Raw genomic sequence first — 17657 nt, forward strand, 5'->3', positions numbered from 1 at the left:
TTGCAATCCCTATTCGAACCTCAGCCTTCTCAGCAGCACACCTCCATGCGCAGCGATCTCGTTGGGACCACTTCAAGCACGTTAGAACCGGGATGAAGCGAGAAGTTCGATGAGCCAAGATGTCTGATGCCGATTTCGAGACGATCAAGCGGCTCCAGCAGGAGCGCAACGCTGCGGCAGCTTCCACAAAAAGCTCCCGCGCGTTGGCAGCCTCGAATCAACGCAATGACTCGACGAAGCAGAGGCTCACCGACAGCGCCGATAATGACCTGTACGACCGACAAGAAGCCGATAAGTTTGCAGGATACCACACCTCTCTGCCCATGGGAGATGACGATGAGATGGAGGATGGAGACAATACGCGTAGACTCGTCGGTCAATACACAGCTTCCCGTGAAATCATTGACGAGTTTGCCCGCGGCGATGGCGTCGAGGAAGACGATATTCTGGCTGGCAAAGGCGAGAAGAGTAATCGTATCACTGACCGTGAGACCGATTATCAGAAGCGAAGGTTCAATCGCGTGCTCACGCCGACTCGAGCCGATCCTTTTGCCGAGAACAGGCAGGCTGGTGCCGCAGAGAATGGGACGAACTATCGAGAAATCATGGAGATCCGTGAGCTTGAACGTGAGGAGGAGCGTGTGAGGCGGGCTATCCAATCAAAGTCAGCTAATGGTGACGATGGCGATGAACCGAAACCGACACTCGTCGACCACGACAAGGAAAACGCAGAAGCGGGCTCTACGGAAGCTGTCACATCGGTGCGCAAGCGAAAGAAGAGATGGGACGTGTCTTCGACGCCTGCCGAAGAAGAAGAATCCAAGGAAGAGAATGAAACGGCGGCAAAACCTAAGCGGTCTCGATGGGATCAGACGCCGGCCGTTCCTGGCCCGGGTGCCATGGAAGCTCCCAAGAAACGCTCGCGATGGGATCAAGCGCCATCCGCAACGCCGATGGGCAACCAAGGACTCGCAACTCCTATGCACCAGCCCCAGACAGTTTCAATGCCTACAACCTTTGGCACGGACATTTCTGGACGGAATATGCCCCTGAGCGATGAAGAGCTTGATTTGCTCTTGCCTGGCGAGAATGAAGGCTACAAGATCCTAGAACCCCCTCCTGGGTATGAACCCGTCCGGGCTCCAACTCACAAACTGATGGCGACTCCTGCACCCCAGACTGGCTTCACGATGCAGGACCCTGACCAAGTTGCACTTGGTGGAAAACCAATGCCAGCAGAGATTCCGGGAGTCGGAGACCTACAGTTCTTCAAGCCCGAAGACATGGCATACTTTGGCAAGCTGACAGATGGCTCCGATGAAAACGCCCTGAGTGTAGATGAGCTGAAGGAGCGAAAGATTATGAGGCTACTTCTCAAAATCAAGAACGGAACCCCGCCTATGCGAAAGACGGCTCTTCGACAGATCACGGATAATGCAAGGCAGTTCGGCGCCGGTGCCCTCTTTGACCAGATTCTCCCTCTTCTGATGGAAAAGACCTTGGAGGATCAGGAACGCCATCTGCTTGTCAAGGTCATCGACAGAATCCTTTATAAGCTGGACGATTTGGTCCGCCCATATGTACACAAGATTCTCGTTGTTATCGAACCGTTGCTGATTGATCAAGACTACTACGCCCGAGTCGAAGGTCGAGAGATTATTTCCAATCTTAGCAAAGCTGCAGGTCTCGCCACCATGATTAGCACAATGCGGCCGGATATCGACCACGTTGACGAGTATGTTCGAAACACAACCGCCAGAGCATTTGCTGTTGTGGCATCTGCCCTCGGCATCCCCGCTTTACTCCCTTTCCTCAGAGCTGTCTGCCGTAGCAAGAAGTCATGGCAAGCCAGGCATACTGGTGTCAAGATTGTGCAGCAGATTCCCATCCTTATGGGATGTGCAGTTCTTCCCCACTTGAAAGGCCTAGTCGATTGTATCGCGCCCAATCTTAGCGATGACCAGACCAAGGTCAGAACAGTCACCAGTTTGGCCATTGCAGCTCTTGCTGAAGCCTCCAACCCGTACGGTATCGAGAGCTTCGACGATATCCTAAACCCGCTATGGACTGGTGCTCGCAAACAGCGAGGGAAAGGATTGGCTGGTTTTCTTAAAGCCGTGGGATACATCATTCCTCTCATGGACGAAGAGTACGCAAACTACTATACTAGTCAAATTATGGAGATTCTACTGCGAGAATTTTCCTCCCCTGATGAAGAGATGAAGAAAGTGGTCTTGAAGGTAGTGTCTCAATGCGCAGGCACAGAAGGAGTAACGGCCGGCTACCTCAAGGAGCATGTTTTGGACGAGTTTTTCAAGAGTTTCTGGGTACGACGAATGGCTCTAGACAAGAGAAACTACAGACAAGTGGTTGAGACCACTGTCGACATTGGCCAGAAGGTCGGCGTGAGCGAGATTATCGAGAGAATCGTCAACAATCTCAAGGATGAGAGCGAGGCCTACCGGAAGATGACAGTCGAGACTGTCGAAAAGATTGTGGCCAGTTTGGGCGCTGCAGATATTGGCGAGCGACTTGAAGAACGATTGATTGATGGAATTCTTCATGCGTTCCAAGAGCAAAGCGTTGAGGATATCGTGATGCTCAATGGCTTCGGTTCCGTCGTTAACGCTCTAGGAGCACGTTGTAAACCGTACCTACCACAAATCGTCAGCACAATCCTGTGGAGATTGAACAACAAATCAGCTACTGTTCGTCAGCAGGCAGCAGATCTTATTTCTCGAATCGCCATGGTGATGAAGCAGTGCGGAGAAGATGCTCTCATGGGCAAGCTGGGCATTGTGCTCTATGAGTACCTCGGAGAAGAATATCCTGAGGTTCTTGGTTCGATTCTAGGAGCCCTCCGGTCCATCGTCACGGTCGTGGGTATTTCTCAGATGCAGCCTCCCATCAAGGACTTGCTCCCTCGCTTGACCCCTATTCTACGAAACAGACACGAAAAGGTGCAGGAAAACACCATCGATCTGGTCGGACGTATCGCCGATCGCGGTCCTGAGAGTGTCAATGCTCGCGAGTGGATGAGAATTTGCTTTGAGCTTCTTGACATGCTCAAGGCTCACAAAAAGGGGATTCGAAGAGCGGCAAACAACACATTCGGTTTCATTGCCAAGGCCATTGGTCCCCAGGACGTCCTGGCTACGCTGCTAAACAACTTGAGGGTGCAAGAGCGACAGTCCCGTGTCAACACTGCTGTTGCTATTGGCATCGTCGCCGAAACTTGTGCCCCTTTCACCGTGCTTCCAGCCCTAATGAACGAATATCGTGTGCCAGAACTCAACGTCCAAAACGGTGTGCTCAAATCTCTATCCTTCCTGTTCGAGTATATTGGAGAAATGGCAAAGGATTATGTCTATGCCGTCACGCCTCTGCTCGAAGATGCCCTTACCGATCGAGATCAAGTTCATCGACAGACTGCCGCCTCGGTTGTCAAGCACATCGCTCTCGGAGTGGTTGGCCTTGGGTGCGAAGATGCCATGATCCACCTGCTCAACTTACTCTATCCCAACCTATTCGAGACAAGCCCTCACGTCATTGACCGCATCATCGAAGCTATCGAGGCCATTCGAGTTGCCGCAGGTCCTGGTCTAGTGATGAACTACGTCTGGGCTGGACTCTTTCATCCCGCGAGAAAAGTACGGACCCCTTACTGGAGACTATACAACGATGCCTACGTAGCAGCTGCCGATTCCATGGTCCCATACTATCCTAACTTGGATGATGAGACTTTGGACCGACCAGAACTGGCCATTATTCTGTAGTTTGACTACACTACGATATGAGCAATAGCTTGGATGGAATGAATAGGGGTTTCTCTTCTTTTTTTCTTTTTTTCTTCCTTGCTAAGGAAAAGATATGAGAAAGAGGATATACTATGATTTGCGTTTGTTTGAATTGTAATAATGTATAAGAGTGGATTACGGTGGTATGCGTTGGGCGTTCTTTTCATGCTAGATTACCCCCCAAAAAAATGACGAATGTGTTTATTGACTCATCCTATAGCAAGTTCATGCAAGTCGCCAGTATAGCAACAATGTTTTGGAGTGAAGTTTTGCATTTTGAATTTGTGATTTGCCGAGCTAGCCGGACCTTGAACTCGTTGCCTTGGACTATTTGCTCTTCCAGTGTTCTAGTCAGACATTCCCCCCTCTCTCTCTCTCTCTCTCTCTCTCTTTCTTTCTCTCTCTCTCTCTCTCTCTCTCTTTCTCTCTCTCTCTTCTTTCTCCGTCTGGCATCTGGCATCTGGCATCTGGCATGATGATTTATGCCGAAGCAACAAGATAAGTGGCGTTCATACACACATATTTCCATCCCTTTTTGACAAAAGAGTGCAAAAGGGGTCGTTTCAGGACGAGACATTTCAGCTACGCAAACGGGCAAAAACATGTTTTCTTCGGAATGAATGTAAAACTCGCTCACCTTGCGGCCCCCATCGGACTACATCATGAGACAAAAAGTTTTTGTCTTGCCTCATTTTGTCTCATCGGATATCCATATTTCGTGCATGCCGTTTATCGTCGTCATTTACATTTCAGAGTCGCTACAAGGACTTACCCTGAAACTCGGATGATGCATTCATTCCATCTAGTAAAAGAAGAAAGAGAGAGAGAGAGAGAGAGAGAGAGAGAGAGAGAGAGAGAGAGAGAGAGAGAAGAGAAGAGAAGACACTTGCATAGATCAGAAAATTTTATACGTGAGAGATGTAGAGTAAATGAAGCGAAGCAGTAAAAATAAGTACAGACACTTATATATCATGACATCTTCATATGATAGATATACTTTCTATTTTGCCTAGAGCTACCTTTTCGCAAGTGAGAATTTCACTAGTATAAGAGCAACACTAAGGAAAGACTGGTGTCAATTTCGGGCCGATAGAGGACCAAATCCAAAATGAAGACCAGAAAAAAAGAAAAAAAGCTTTACGTACAGAAATCCAAGTCGCTGTTAATGTACGCAAAAAAAGAAAGCTGCCCACTATCAGAGTCGAACTGATCACCTTGTCATGTCAAGTTGTTTACTAGTGACACGCTATACCGCTTAGCCAAGCGGGCTGAAGGCTTCTAAGTTGACGATCGGTGCCGCATAGCTAGCTCATAAACGTTTGCTGCTGCTGCAACAAGCATTCGTTTTTGCACCATCGCTCTGGCTACGGCTTCGTTCCGAAAACTTCAACAGCAGTCTTGCATCTATAAATCAAAGCAGACTGGGGAGTAAATGGTCGACGCTACTTCTCATTGCTCGTCTTTATCTCTCATGCCAATTGATTGAGTGTTCCACAATGCTCTGTATCATAGACGAACAGGCTGTCGCCATCTCGTCCGCCTAATCTGCTGTGCATCATCTAAGTCACTCTTGGCTCGCTCACCCAAAAGTGTCTCACTTACATGGTAAGTATGAGCAATTCTCATTCTCTCAGCCCTTGCGACTTCGCCTGCCAATAAACTAACAAAATACGAAATACGCCAGCGGAGTTGACAAAAGAAGAGGACAAACAAGCCAAGCCAAGACATGCATGCATGCATGCATGCATGCACATAAGCACACAATGTTACACACAAGACACCGCCAAGATAGAAAGACAAAAAGCCTATTGCCGCAAGATCGAAGAGTGATCTTTGCTCTCTCGCCATACGGGTCCTTCTTCGCTTTCTCGCCCTCACGCTCTCTTTGGCTCAATGACAACTAACCCACTCCTGCGCAGTGTGCATGCTGCGATGCATGCGTTAAAAGGTGATTCGTAGCCCCGTCGTGCAGTAGTGTGCGGCAGCCCCCCCGATAGAATAAGCAGTGCGTGCAGCTAGATATGCAGGTCTGAGTTCGCACCAAAGAAACCAAGCAGCCATTTCCCTTACACAATCGATTTCGTTGGCTGGATGCTATGTGGGATGATACTAGTATTAGTGCAAGCACTTCGTATATATGACCCCAGCAAAATCACAAGCTCAACCAAAGAAAAGACCAACAGAAAAGGCGGTCGGGTATCTTGAGCCGTGCAAGAACGGGTCTGAAATCTCAGGCAGTACACATGGCAAAGTCGTACTCATGGTATCCTGCGCACCCCATGTAGTTACCACTGCCAAGCACGTCTGCGGATAGTTCATGTAGGCTGTGCAAAAGTTCTAATGTTTCACTCTAATGTCGGAAAGGATATGATTTCTCCTTTCCTATACGGGCGCCGCAAAAAAAAAAAAAAAAAAAGGAATGACATGTGCTCCATAATCAAGCGACCAAAGAACCAACGGCATCTGGCATCTTTCTCGATAGCTGGAATGGCCAGCTTCTGGACGCAGGGATAAATGACATACTGCCCCTAGTCGAGCGAGTCTTGCTTGATATGATACTACCGAGCTCGTCCATGGGATCTGTGTTGTCTAGTACCGCGGCTCCTCACCCCCTAGGTTCTCCGAGCCCATGGCATTGGTTAGCAGGCCTGGATTTTTGGGGAGGGTCAAATTATCAGTAGCACAGCGTTGTCGTGGAAGCGGACGACCCAACGCCACGGCGGCGGAGCAAATGTTGTCAAAGAGTCTGGGAGGGATGAGCCTTTGCGCAACAGCAGCAAAGTCGCACAACAGCAATCATCCGCCTGCTGGAAGGCAAATCAACGACCAACCAAAAGGGGCTGCCATGTCTCGCCGTGGACCCGGGAGTAGGATAAGACAATGGTTTGCTCCGGCAACGCTGCCCTATATCGTCCGAATCGGAAGCAGAGTGGTAAACCCTGCGTACCACGCTTCGAAAAGTCCCGGTGTCTTTCAGCGATATTATCTTGACTCCTCTTTTGGGCTTCCTTTGCCGTGGCTTCGGACTGTACAAGCATACAGGTATACATGCGGTTGTGTTCGCATAGGTGAGGACCGCGTGCCATTCATGTATCCATATGGGCAGTGCCTATGCTGAACCGTATCTAACAGCTGACCTGTGTTAGCATCACTTATGGATTTAGAATCTGAAAAATGACCCCTTTGGTTAGCTAGAATGTAGGACAGCGAGATCACCTATATAATCCTGGGTATCTAAGTACTGTTGGGCTTGGGTCAGATCTGTGCACATTTCTCTCTGAAGCGCCATGTTTGCTTCAGAAACGAAGCTCGTCGGTTTGAGCTCACGGGATATTTATCTCAAAGTTCATTGTACACTCCATAGCAGATGCGTGGACAGATGCTATCCCTTGTAGGACTCTACTGATGCCACCAGTCTCACAGCCTTTACACATTCTCACACAACGGACTGTGCTGAGAGTACAGACACAGCACTGGCCTGGCGTTACCCTCAATACATACTGTGCATCGTGGGGCGGCTGCACAGTATGGGCAGCGGGTGAGAAGTGAGAGCGCAGCCAGGGAGCAGAATTGACGTCATACGCAGCAGCGGTCGGTCGTTGGCCGAGCATGCAGGCCGCACGAATGTAATCCCTGAACCAGGCGAGGGCAGGTCAGTGAGGGCGCAAGTTGCAAATCGCAGTGCTTTGCAAGCAAGTGTGACAGAAGACGAGGAAAACGAGATATAGGTAGAGCCGTTTTCGATTCAAGATCACGAGGAAACACAGCCCAAAGCCAGGACTTGCTGCATTGTCGCAACGAATCCCTGTACAAGTGTCAAAACCGTATCGCAGCCCAGCGATAAGGGACCGTTCTAGAACACCCGTCAAGGTAGATCTGACGTTGATCGTGGCCTCTTGGTTTCTTGGCCGGACACCAAGGGAAAAAGAACCTGAAGATCATAGCCACCGAACGAGTCTCCCACACGTGTTTGCAGGCTGATCTCTCTCCACCTTAGACTCAACTTTATTTGCACAACAGTAGAGGCTGAAAATTTGGTGCTGGTGCAATAACGGCGCTACATGCAGTTCTGTATTCGCTGGCTATCCCGACCTATGGTCAACGAGCCCGAACTGCGCAGTAAAAGTGGGCAGTCACTTTCTTGTAGTAAAAGCGAGATTAGCTATACCTATATTACATATTGTTGAGCTGCTTGACAGGATGATTTGTAAAGACTGTCCAGAGCGGTGTGAACTCACAGGCGTCTGAGTACGCATGCGAGCAGCAGGACCTCTGTATTTCCTACAGATCATACTGCAACGGAGCCAGCCGCCGGTCGCCAGCACTGCGTTGTACAGTAGCAGTACTCCTCCGCCGCTTCCGCCGCGTTTTTGCGTGTGCGTGTGCAAGAGGGGACATGAACACAGTGATTGCTGGGACACTGACCACTGTACCCCCAAAGCACCTTGTCCGTGCAGTGCCGGCAACAATGCCAGTCAATACACAAGGGAGAGGGAGCTTTTCTTAAGCGATATAGATACAAGTCCCGTCTTCCCCACCCTTGTAATGACGAAACCTTGTGAGGATTCTGTGTTGTTACTGTATTCCATATGAAGAGCTCCCACGCACTTGCAATGGAGAGGTGGTATAGCGTCTGCGTGCTTCAGCACCAAGACCCGAAATGAGGGGGACACGGCAAAAAGGGGGATAAGATAGAGCAGATATTGTGGATGGACTATGTGCTCCCCTACCTGTGCGGAGTATCACTCTAAACGGGCTGTATTCGCACACACACTCTTGGGCACACGCCATCTCTCTATTCAGTATGCAGCACGTCTGCGCTCTGGGGAGCGCACAGATTGTCAACAGCCTTGTTTGGTCGGCGACCTCGTGGTCCGCGTGCTCACCGGTCTGTTAATTAGGGTTCCGACTCTCTATCGCTCATTGGGGAGGGATACTAGCTCCGTCTCCAAAAGTAATTTCCCCCGGCCCTAGGGACTGAGAGTCGCTGTTGAATGGCTGCTGGAGATGCTCCAATTAGCAGCAGTACCCACTCGGTATGCAGGCATAGATAATCTGGTCGACAAGAAGAAAATACGAAGTTGCAGTACTAAAATCGTACATCATCAATTCCAAACATCCCTATGGCGCCTGCCCAGTGCTCTACAAACGATCCAGAGATTTCGATGATAGCGGCAAGTGGCCAAAACATGCCTAGGACGGTTTGGTTAGCTGGTGAAGAGGGTTAAAGATGCCACCATCGTATGCAGCGGGCGGAGTGGCATTAGCCGGCACCCGTTCATCTGCCGGTAATGGCGCGACGATCGTCGCCGCCAAATATATCGGGTATCTGGTAATCTCAAGCGCTTGCTCGCTCCATGTACTACTGTAAGGCAATATACAGTAAATTGCGTGTCACCGTCTTCGCATGCTTGTCTGCTGTAATTTGACCATCTTGCCTCGCCATGCAGACGCAAATAGATTCTGTTTATTGCTGATACAGCCTGTTTCTGCAAAGGGCCGACTCGTTCGGCGCAGTCACTCCCTGCTTAATCGACAACAAAGCACTGATTTGATTTGCAGCCAGCACCAACTTGAGGGCGATTGAATGTATCGGCTTCTCCAACAGGTACAAGATTTGCGCCTGGCTGCCGGCCGTTTAGGATTTTTCTTAGTCTCATCATTTGCTTGCATCACACGGTGAACACTAGTCCCTTGCTACTCGTGAACTGAGTCAACTTGGGGCCATTGAACTGAAGAGGCAACCCGACGTCGAGCGGCTCTCTGCTCTTCCGTCCTCGAGTCCGACTGGCATTCGCACACACCGATGGCACTGTGCTGTGAAGTGGAGCAAGGCCACCCTTTTGTAGAAAAAGCGAGAAAAGGGATCTCTAGCCAAAGTGGCGCGTTTCATATGTCCCAATCCGGCCTACCGCCTCCGCACCCAAATCCTCGGTTCATGGGAGTTGCATGGCGGGCCTCGTAAAATATGGACGTCGCCACTTTGTGTGTGACCCGGAGAGCCCATGGATCAAGACGCAGTGCCGTGCTCGGAGCGTATATCTGCCTACTGACGGTTTCAGACAGCACCCAGAGTCTCACTTTGACCGGCGGACACACCTTGAGGTCACATTAGCGACACGTTGAGGGAATGTTCAACACAGTGGCTGAGAGAGGAGGGAGGGAGAAGCTGAGAAAAGAGAGAGAGAGAGAGAAATACCACATCGTAGAGCTTTCTTGTGACTGGCAACTGGCAAGGGAGCACCTGCCACGCTTGCCTTCCATCTCCATCGGTGCTGGGGGGCAGGTGCCAAGGGCCGCTAAAGCGGTACTTCAGAATGGCATTTTTCTTTTTCGCCCACGGAAGTCCCAAAGCAGCTGGGGCCAGTGGGGTCTACTATATTTTTGCAGACAGCGGAAAGATTTTGAGATTCATGTCATTTCGATGGCGAACCTGATACACTGTACGAGCACGACGGTGTTCCTGGTCTAGCAGCCTAGGCGCAAGTTAATTAAAGATAGAATCAGACGGTGTTATTAGTATAACGGAAAAGCCGTAATAGCAGCAGTCTAAAAACGAACAGCGGAAGAATAGTAGGTACTAGTCTCCACAGGTAACGGACCTTTTTGGCTCTTTTTTCCCTTGCGCAGAATACAAATCACCTGGAGCGGTTTTTCCGAGTGTAAGTAAACGTAAACGCTTGCCTCGTCCACCTTACTCGTGCTGTTTGTGCGAGTGCGGAGTGCGATTATGCTTTTTGGGGGCGTCTTGGTAGTGGTATTAGCGGCCTCTGTTGAAATGAGATATATGAGAGAGTTTAAGCAGGGAGTGCTAGGCGAGTTTTTCCATTCGAGAATACAGGCTAGCCCAGAGGTTGGAGTATCTGGCGTAGGTAGGTAGAGACCAGTGCTCGTACATATGTGTACGGTAACCAATGATTCCTATGCCGATACATGTACCTGATAGAGCATCATAGGCATGTCACTCAAGGCGTACAAGGCAATATGGCCTTTTTTCTTCCCCTTTTCTTCCCTCATTTCTTTCTTTCAAGCAAAGCTTCTTGCCTCCCGTTTCTTTCTCTCTTGCTTCAACAGGTGCCTGCTGGTGTTTCTCTTGTGCAGCCAACCTTTTGAAGCAGTGCTCATGTGACACTATCACTAGATTACACTACTACCACTAAGCAAGTCTGTGGTTCAGCACCGGCTATTTGCGTATCCCTCCCTCGGCGCTTGTGAACAATGTAATCTTGAGCCGCAACATTAGTACCGACGTTTCCCAAGGCCCAAAAGTCAGCCACAACCAGGCTGGCGGACCATATGGGGCCCTGTTGGCTAGGATTATGTGTTAGCGAGTGCTTGGAGAAGGACAAGCAACATACTACAGGCGTAGTGGCCGGGGGAGCATCGAAATGATGGAGCTGCCGCAATGTGGGGACTCCTTTTTTTTCTTCCTTTCTGATGGGAGGCTAGCAGCTATGGAGTACTCGTAGTGTAGTGCTTGTAGCGGCGGGAACAGTTTTTTTTTTTTTTGTGAATCCCTGGAGCGGTCATGTTAACACCGATTGCGGGAGAAGCGGCTGGTAAGGAGATGGCCAGCCAGTAGACATGGGATCCAGCACAGTATGTGCAAAGCTGCTGGTAGCTTAGAGAGCTTCCTCTCTCCTTTTCCTTTTTTCCATTTGCCTAGATTTTGCCCATGACTGGCCCCAGTCGAAAGCTGAATTGAGGACCAAAAAAGGGAAGGAAAGAAAGAAAAACGATCATCCCCATCTGGCCATTAAAATTTAGCTCCCTAGTATATTTTCCGTACGAGGTTTCAGCTGCCAGCATTCCTGCGTCGGCCTTCTCTGTTGGTCATAGCTAGATTTCATGCTACATAGTATCGTGTGTCAAAGCAGCTTGAGCTGGTAGGCGATTTTTATTCCCGGCGGCAGCCTGCAGCCCTGGGTCAGCGCCACTCCCAGCGCACTGTCCGTCAACCCTAAACAGGATGCAGGGAGGGAGAGGGTCTAAAGTGACGTATATGGGGACAGTGTGGAGTAGAGACACTGTGCTTCCATCTGGGCTTTTATTCGGGGGCATTTGCAACAGGGAGGCACATGTATGTAAGCGGCGAAATCGCTGTGTGGACGCACACGGAAATACATGCACTATTTTCATACTATCCTGATGCTATTGGATGCAACAGAAAACTTATGAGCGGCGAGGGCTTCCGTGCGAATAGGAGTTCAGATGCACATCCGCCTGGCAGGGATGCAATTTCATCAAATTGGCCACCACGAATCCCATAACCTAAATTTCATCTGGAACCGCTGGCACCAGCCCGTATGCTGGTAGTGGCAGGTAGTTTAATGATGGCAATGTCGAGATGCCGAGTAGCACATGAGCCGTCATAGATATTAGAGGCACCGAGGTATAGTATGGAGCACATGAGCCGTTTTGCAACGGGAGGGAGGGGCTTGATTCCGTTACATGCCTGCTTCGATAAGCATGCTATAATACAACACGGCCCAAAAAAAAACAAGTACGCCTAGAGGGCGTTGTACAGCGCCTGGCTCATGTCGCCCTACCGTCGTCTAAACTCAGACAGGATAGGATAACATAGAAAGCACGAAACGATGAGGACAGACCTTTGGTAGTGCAGTGATGAAATCGGTGGTGGAGATATGCTTCGCGGCGCCGTTTGCTGTTACGGGCGTTGGGTTTCACATGTAGCGTGGTCGTGATGTATTTCTCGAGGCTGAAATATAAATAGGCGTGCCAAGGCGCAGCATAATGACGAAAGAAGAGGGCCAAAAACTTGCTTGGGGTGCTGCAAATGTGATGAGATGACGATGATGGGCCCCGCGTCCGTTCTGGGACGATGGGGAGAGAGAGAGAGGCGCTTCTATCTCCTTGGTTGGCCCTGTGTCTCATCAACACATGGGGGGGGGGAGGATGCTAAAGTCGTCGAGATTGGCGCGGGGAAGCATTCTGGCGGCGGCAGCACTTGTAGCACTAGGCAGAGCGTCAGCTAGCTAGCAGGCAGGCAAAAAGTAGAGGTGGTGTGGTGATGGTGGAGGTTATCGTGATGAGATCCACCCAAACGGTCATAGGCGTACGTCAGGGTTTGCTGTTAGTGTTGCCAGGCCGCTGTGTTTTCTCACCTCAGAATACCCGTTGATGCCTTGATTTCTGGTAGCACATGTAAGCTACTTTAGAGTCGAGATACATACAAATGCTTGCTCTGCAGGTTATGTGGTTGCCTACAGATGCGGGCGCCAGAGCTGAGCTGTGGCCATACTCGATCGTCGTTGCTGCACTCATTACAGGGTATGAGGTATGTACTACGGCCTCCACAGGCATATGCAGGCCAGTGTAGCTTCAAGCTTACCCTTGAACTGCCGATGAGGAGCTATACTTGGGATCTGCTCAGAAGATGGGCTGCAATAACACGAAACAATAGGTAGAACGACAAGAATAATAATGAGAAACTAAACCATACACTACATGACCTGCTCAGTGACTCGATTCCATCTACATACACTTCCTTGCCTCCCTCGCCAGCAGCAAACGTCCTGCCCTACCTGTGCTGCGTCCTTCGTTGTCTGCCGTACAGCACATCACGTACGCTCTAATCGCCGTCCAACCTTTTTGTTTCCCCTTCTCTTTCTTTTGGTCTCTGCCCCCACCCACCCCGGACGGCGTCGACGCCGCCGTGTTTCTCCCCCTGTATGCCGTGCTAGAGGGGGCCTTTACGTCAGGGCTGCACTGCATCGACACCCGGCCGTCCGCCGCCAAAAGCGTGTCCCCACCGGGCCGGGCTGGTCCCCTGTCGTCGCTCCGTGTTCCGCACGGGGTCCGTACGGAGTACTCCGCTGGTACTCCGTACGAGGAATTCTGGCAGCCAGCGCAGCGCTTGAAAAGTGCCATTCTTACCCTGGCGTGCGCCCTATCCGATACGGCCAGGCTAACTCGACTAGCCAGATTGCTGCTTGCAGTGTCGCATCCTCGAAAATCCTCAAACATGCCGCCAAAGTGCGCGTATACAAGTGTGCACGGTTATTGTCTCGGTATGCAGCACTTGGTACTTGCAAGTACTAGGCATAACACGACCGATACCCTGTACAGAGGAGGCGATATTCTTCCCTGTATTCTATAAACCTTCTTTGTCCCCTGTTTGTTTACCTTAGTACCTATTTATATTTCACGTACTAGTATGTATACATTTTTGTTTACTTTCCCTCTACTTGCTGGTTCTTAACTTCCAACGTTTAGAGCCATTCAAGTGCCAACTTTCATATCCATTCTGGTACTAGCGGAGAAGAATATGTCCTTTAAACACATCTCAATGCTGCCTAGCGCCCTGTACTAGCAAAGCAGCTCAAGGTAGCTACTCCCTGTCGGTACCTTGCCTCCATATGATTTCCATCAATGAGCTGTATTCCAAGGTGTGCAGCTCCCCAGCATGTACTTGATGTATTGAATCACGTATCTGATATTTTCACTGCTGGATATGCAGTTATACTCATCTCCTAAGAAGTACCGTGCGTAGGATAAATACACGTACACGCTCATACATAGCCCGCACATTTCGGCACAGCAGTCTTGCTCCTGCTCTGCGCGCGCTGTCCCCTGCATAAAATCTCCTTCGCAGTGCCGTCTCCTCCTCTCTCTCTCCGCAGTGGCGGCAAAAGCCCCCCAGCACCATCATCCACTCCCACTTGCACTTGTCGCTGTTGCAGGCCCCTGGTTAAACTGCCGTAGCCTTAACCAACAAGCATTTTTCGCTCTGTCGTTGGCTCCACCCGCAACTCTGAGCACAATCCCTGCTTTGGCTACCTACAAGCATGAGGCAGAAGTATACAGTGTGAGACAGTGCGGATGCCAGAACCTCAAAAGGTACACGAGGCACGCACATGCCAGCAGGGGATGCGCCGCGCCCTCGTACTCCGTGCTGCACGCGGCCGCCTTGCACCCACCGCCGCGTACGGAGTACATACGAGCGGTACACAGAACAGTACCGCTGGAAAGAGCAAGGCAACTTCTAACTTCTTTCCCTCCCAAATCCTCCACCCCCCACCACACCCCTCTGGTCGTGCCTTCCTAGTCCCACAGATTGCATCTCCACCCCCCTTTCAGATCCACGCTGGCTGGCTTGTCTCTCGCTGTCGACATCATGGCTCCTGCTGGGCTGGCCCGGGTACACACCAGGCCGATGTCCATACTTGTAAGTTGCTGCCACTTGTATCAGCTTTTTGCCTGCCACTTGCATTCGTCTTTTGCATCTTACTCGTGGCACATTTAATCTCCTCTTTTTTCCCCTTTGGTGCTGAATCGCCTTCATTCCTTTCATCATCATTGCAATTGCTGCTCCCTGAGCTAGATACCCGCTTGTACACGAACGAGTACAACCTCGAGGTACCTGTGGAAAACCCTCTGCACCAGGCCCTGCTGCCCTGTCTCAAACTTGCCACAGAGCACAAGTACAGCATCGGCTACCTATACATATACATAGAAGTGGCATTTCTCTTTTGCCTCCTCTTGTGTTTCCCGCCCTTCATTCACCTTCATCAGCGTCATCAACACTACCTACCTTTATTGCCTAGACAGTGAAAAAAAGAAACGAGAAAAAAAAGAAGAAAAAAGAAACAACAAGCACAAATCAATCACCTGGGGCCATACCCATACCTGGACATCTGACCCCATCGCCTCGATCAGAGACATTTAGCTGCCAGGGCAGCACAAACGCATTCGCATCTGCCCACTCCCAATCTCGTCCCCTGCCCGCCGTCGTCTGCAAACTTGTTTTTGTCCTTGTCGTGCCTCTTTGCTCCCCAAGCAGCGTCATCCCTATCACTCTGCCAGCAGCGTCTGCTGTCCTGTCTCCTCTTCGTCTTCTCCATACTCTCCACCGCGATTTGGCCATAGCACAGCTCCATAACGGAGTATTGGTGGTTCCCTGTGGGTTTCTCCCAAATGCTCGTCACTTAATTCAACTAGCCTGCAGCCCACCCCGGCCGGTTCTTCTTCCTAGGGCCAAAAGCATTACCCTACTTCATCGCAGCAACCCTGTCGCCTCGGGCTTTACGAAAGGGACATTGGCCTGCCGATCACTTTGGACCACACAGCCAGAGTCGTCACACCAGGCCAACCTGGGACCTCCTCTGGCATCCCGCTAAAACTGACGCACGTCAATTCACTGACCCGAGGACACACTTAAGACTTCGCTGATCCCACCTTGGTCCTCCCGACAAATCACTCCCAACTCCAGACGGGATCTTCTTGAATTTTAGACTGTGCTACCGACTTGGCATTCTTCTAGTCGGGATCCCGCATCTGATCAACAAACCTTCTTTTTGCTCTCCCACGCAAACACACCACACGCAACGCACATCACCCAGAGCTCTGTCTCTTGTCCTTGAACCTCGTGTTTATCACTTACACAAAGAGAAGAGAAGGAGAAATTCACAGCCACAACAGCTCAACACCGTCAAAATCACACATTGCACAACACTCCATCGATCAGCCCAGCACTACTCCTAGCATATCTTCACTACATACATCATGACCATGACGCTGGACACACCGCAGCAGCAGCGATTTGGGCCCGTTATGAACTTTGACTACCCTCCTCACGGCCAGCCACCGGCCTTTTCAAATCCGTGGTCCTCGTCACCCTCTGCCTCTCAGACCGCTGCGGTAGCAGGAAACAGCCTCTACGTTGGCGGACCGCAGCCACCCTCTCTCAGTCACAGTCTCGTGGGCAAGCCTCACACCGCGCGCGCTCCTATCACCAGCGCACCTCCTTTACCGTCCTATGGCTCATTGCCCGTCGCTACATCCGGAGCTGGTAGGTTTCTCACTCTCCTCGTTGAGCTCAGATATATATGTACATGTACAGCTGCTCATCTGTCTTATCACCAGATCTCCTCAGTATGAACCGCCTTCAGACGTCTTCTGCTGCCTATGCAGACGCCACCTACGCCACGACAGCCTCTCCCGTCCACGGCCACTTTGCACCCCCTTCAGCTTCTGCATACGACACCATGGGCTATGCACCGGCCCATGTACGACCTGCATTTGGTGCCATTGGCCACGAATCGGACGCCTCGCGCAGATTTTCTCAACAGTGAGCCAAGCCTTCCTTGCTACTGATGAAATTACGTGACTGACATTTTCTTCCCCAACAGCGTCCATGCTGATGACCGAAGAGGCTTTGCTGAAGCTCTTGATGCAAGCCACGGCATGCTGGCCATGAGCCAAGAGACACCCAGAAACATCTATGGCACCCGCGACCGAACTTCCGTAGACTCATACGGCTTCCCGTCTACTCATTCGACTAGCTCCTCCATCTCGTCGTCTGGCAATTTCAGCTCTTATTATGGAGATTCTGTCTCTGACTACTCTACTGCCGGCTCAGATATCGAATCTGTCGGCTCAAGGACACTGCCTCGACCTCAGGGCATGATGTCATCTTCAGTCCCTCCCGCGCCCCAATCCATGATGGGCCAATTCAGCTCAAAGGTCTCATCCAGCACCCAGAAGAAGCACAAGTGCAAGGTTTGTGACAAGCGGTTCACACGACCAAGCTCACTGCAGACTCACATGTACAGCCACACTGGCGAAAAGCGTAAGTATTTGAAAAAAAAAAAAAAAAAGATTGTTCTGGATACACATTGGCTAATGAACATTATCAGCATTTGCCTGCGAAGTTGAGGGCTGTGGTCGCCACTTCTCGGTCGTCTCAAACCTTCGACGTCACCGAAAAGTCCACAGAGGCGACGCACGATCTGAGGCTGGTTCGGAAGATCACCACTCAGATTAAATCTGGCCTTTACCCTCCAGAACCGGATCTATTGATTGATTCCGGCTGTATTAATACTCTTTTATGACTGCGGC

The 17657-nt window shown here is 50.6% G+C and overlaps 4 protein-coding genes and 1 non-coding gene across 5 annotated transcripts; 2 read left to right on the plus strand and 3 right to left on the minus strand.

The window, feature by feature from the left end:
• The first annotated feature begins 14 nt into the window (after positions 1 to 14).
• PRP10 (U2 snRNP component prp10) lies at positions 15 to 4221 on the plus strand. The gene has a single exon (XM_024907312.2). It carries the CDS (start codon positions 120 to 122, stop codon positions 3774 to 3776), a length of 3657 nt encoding a protein of 1218 aa, XP_024766414.1. The 5' UTR covers positions 15 to 119; the 3' UTR covers positions 3777 to 4221.
• A 762-nt stretch (positions 4222 to 4983) lies between these two features.
• Positions 4984 to 5066, minus strand: TrAFT101_003819. The gene has a single exon. It is a non-coding gene; the product is annotated as a tRNA-Thr (tRNA).
• A 1320-nt stretch (positions 5067 to 6386) lies between these two features.
• On the minus strand, positions 6387 to 7086 carry TrAFT101_003820 (uncharacterized protein; the record flags this gene model as incomplete). Its single annotated transcript, XM_066126999.1, has 4 exons — positions 6387 to 6445; positions 6503 to 6543; positions 6838 to 6922; positions 7014 to 7086. The coding sequence occupies 4 exons, from the start codon at positions 7084 to 7086 to the stop codon at positions 6387 to 6389; spliced, it is 258 nt and encodes an 85-aa protein (XP_065983107.1).
• Positions 7087 to 8717: 1631 nt separating this feature from the next.
• Positions 8718 to 8988, minus strand: TrAFT101_003821 (uncharacterized protein; the record flags this gene model as incomplete). Its single annotated transcript, XM_066127000.1, has 2 exons — positions 8718 to 8798; positions 8899 to 8988. The coding sequence occupies 2 exons, from the start codon at positions 8986 to 8988 to the stop codon at positions 8718 to 8720; spliced, it is 171 nt and encodes a 56-aa protein (XP_065983108.1).
• A 7334-nt stretch (positions 8989 to 16322) lies between these two features.
• Positions 16323 to 17583, plus strand: TrAFT101_003822 (uncharacterized protein; the record flags this gene model as incomplete). Its single annotated transcript, XM_024909282.1, has 4 exons — positions 16323 to 16608; positions 16683 to 16887; positions 16949 to 17388; positions 17456 to 17583. 4 exons carry the CDS (start codon positions 16323 to 16325, stop codon positions 17581 to 17583), a joined length of 1059 nt encoding a protein of 352 aa, XP_024766410.1.
• Between the last annotated feature and the right edge of the window lie 74 nt (positions 17584 to 17657).

This window comes from Trichoderma asperellum, chromosome 2, assembly GCF_020647865.1.
Source record: "Trichoderma asperellum chromosome 2, complete sequence".
NCBI classification, from domain to species: Eukaryota; Fungi; Ascomycota; class Sordariomycetes; order Hypocreales; family Hypocreaceae; genus Trichoderma; species Trichoderma asperellum.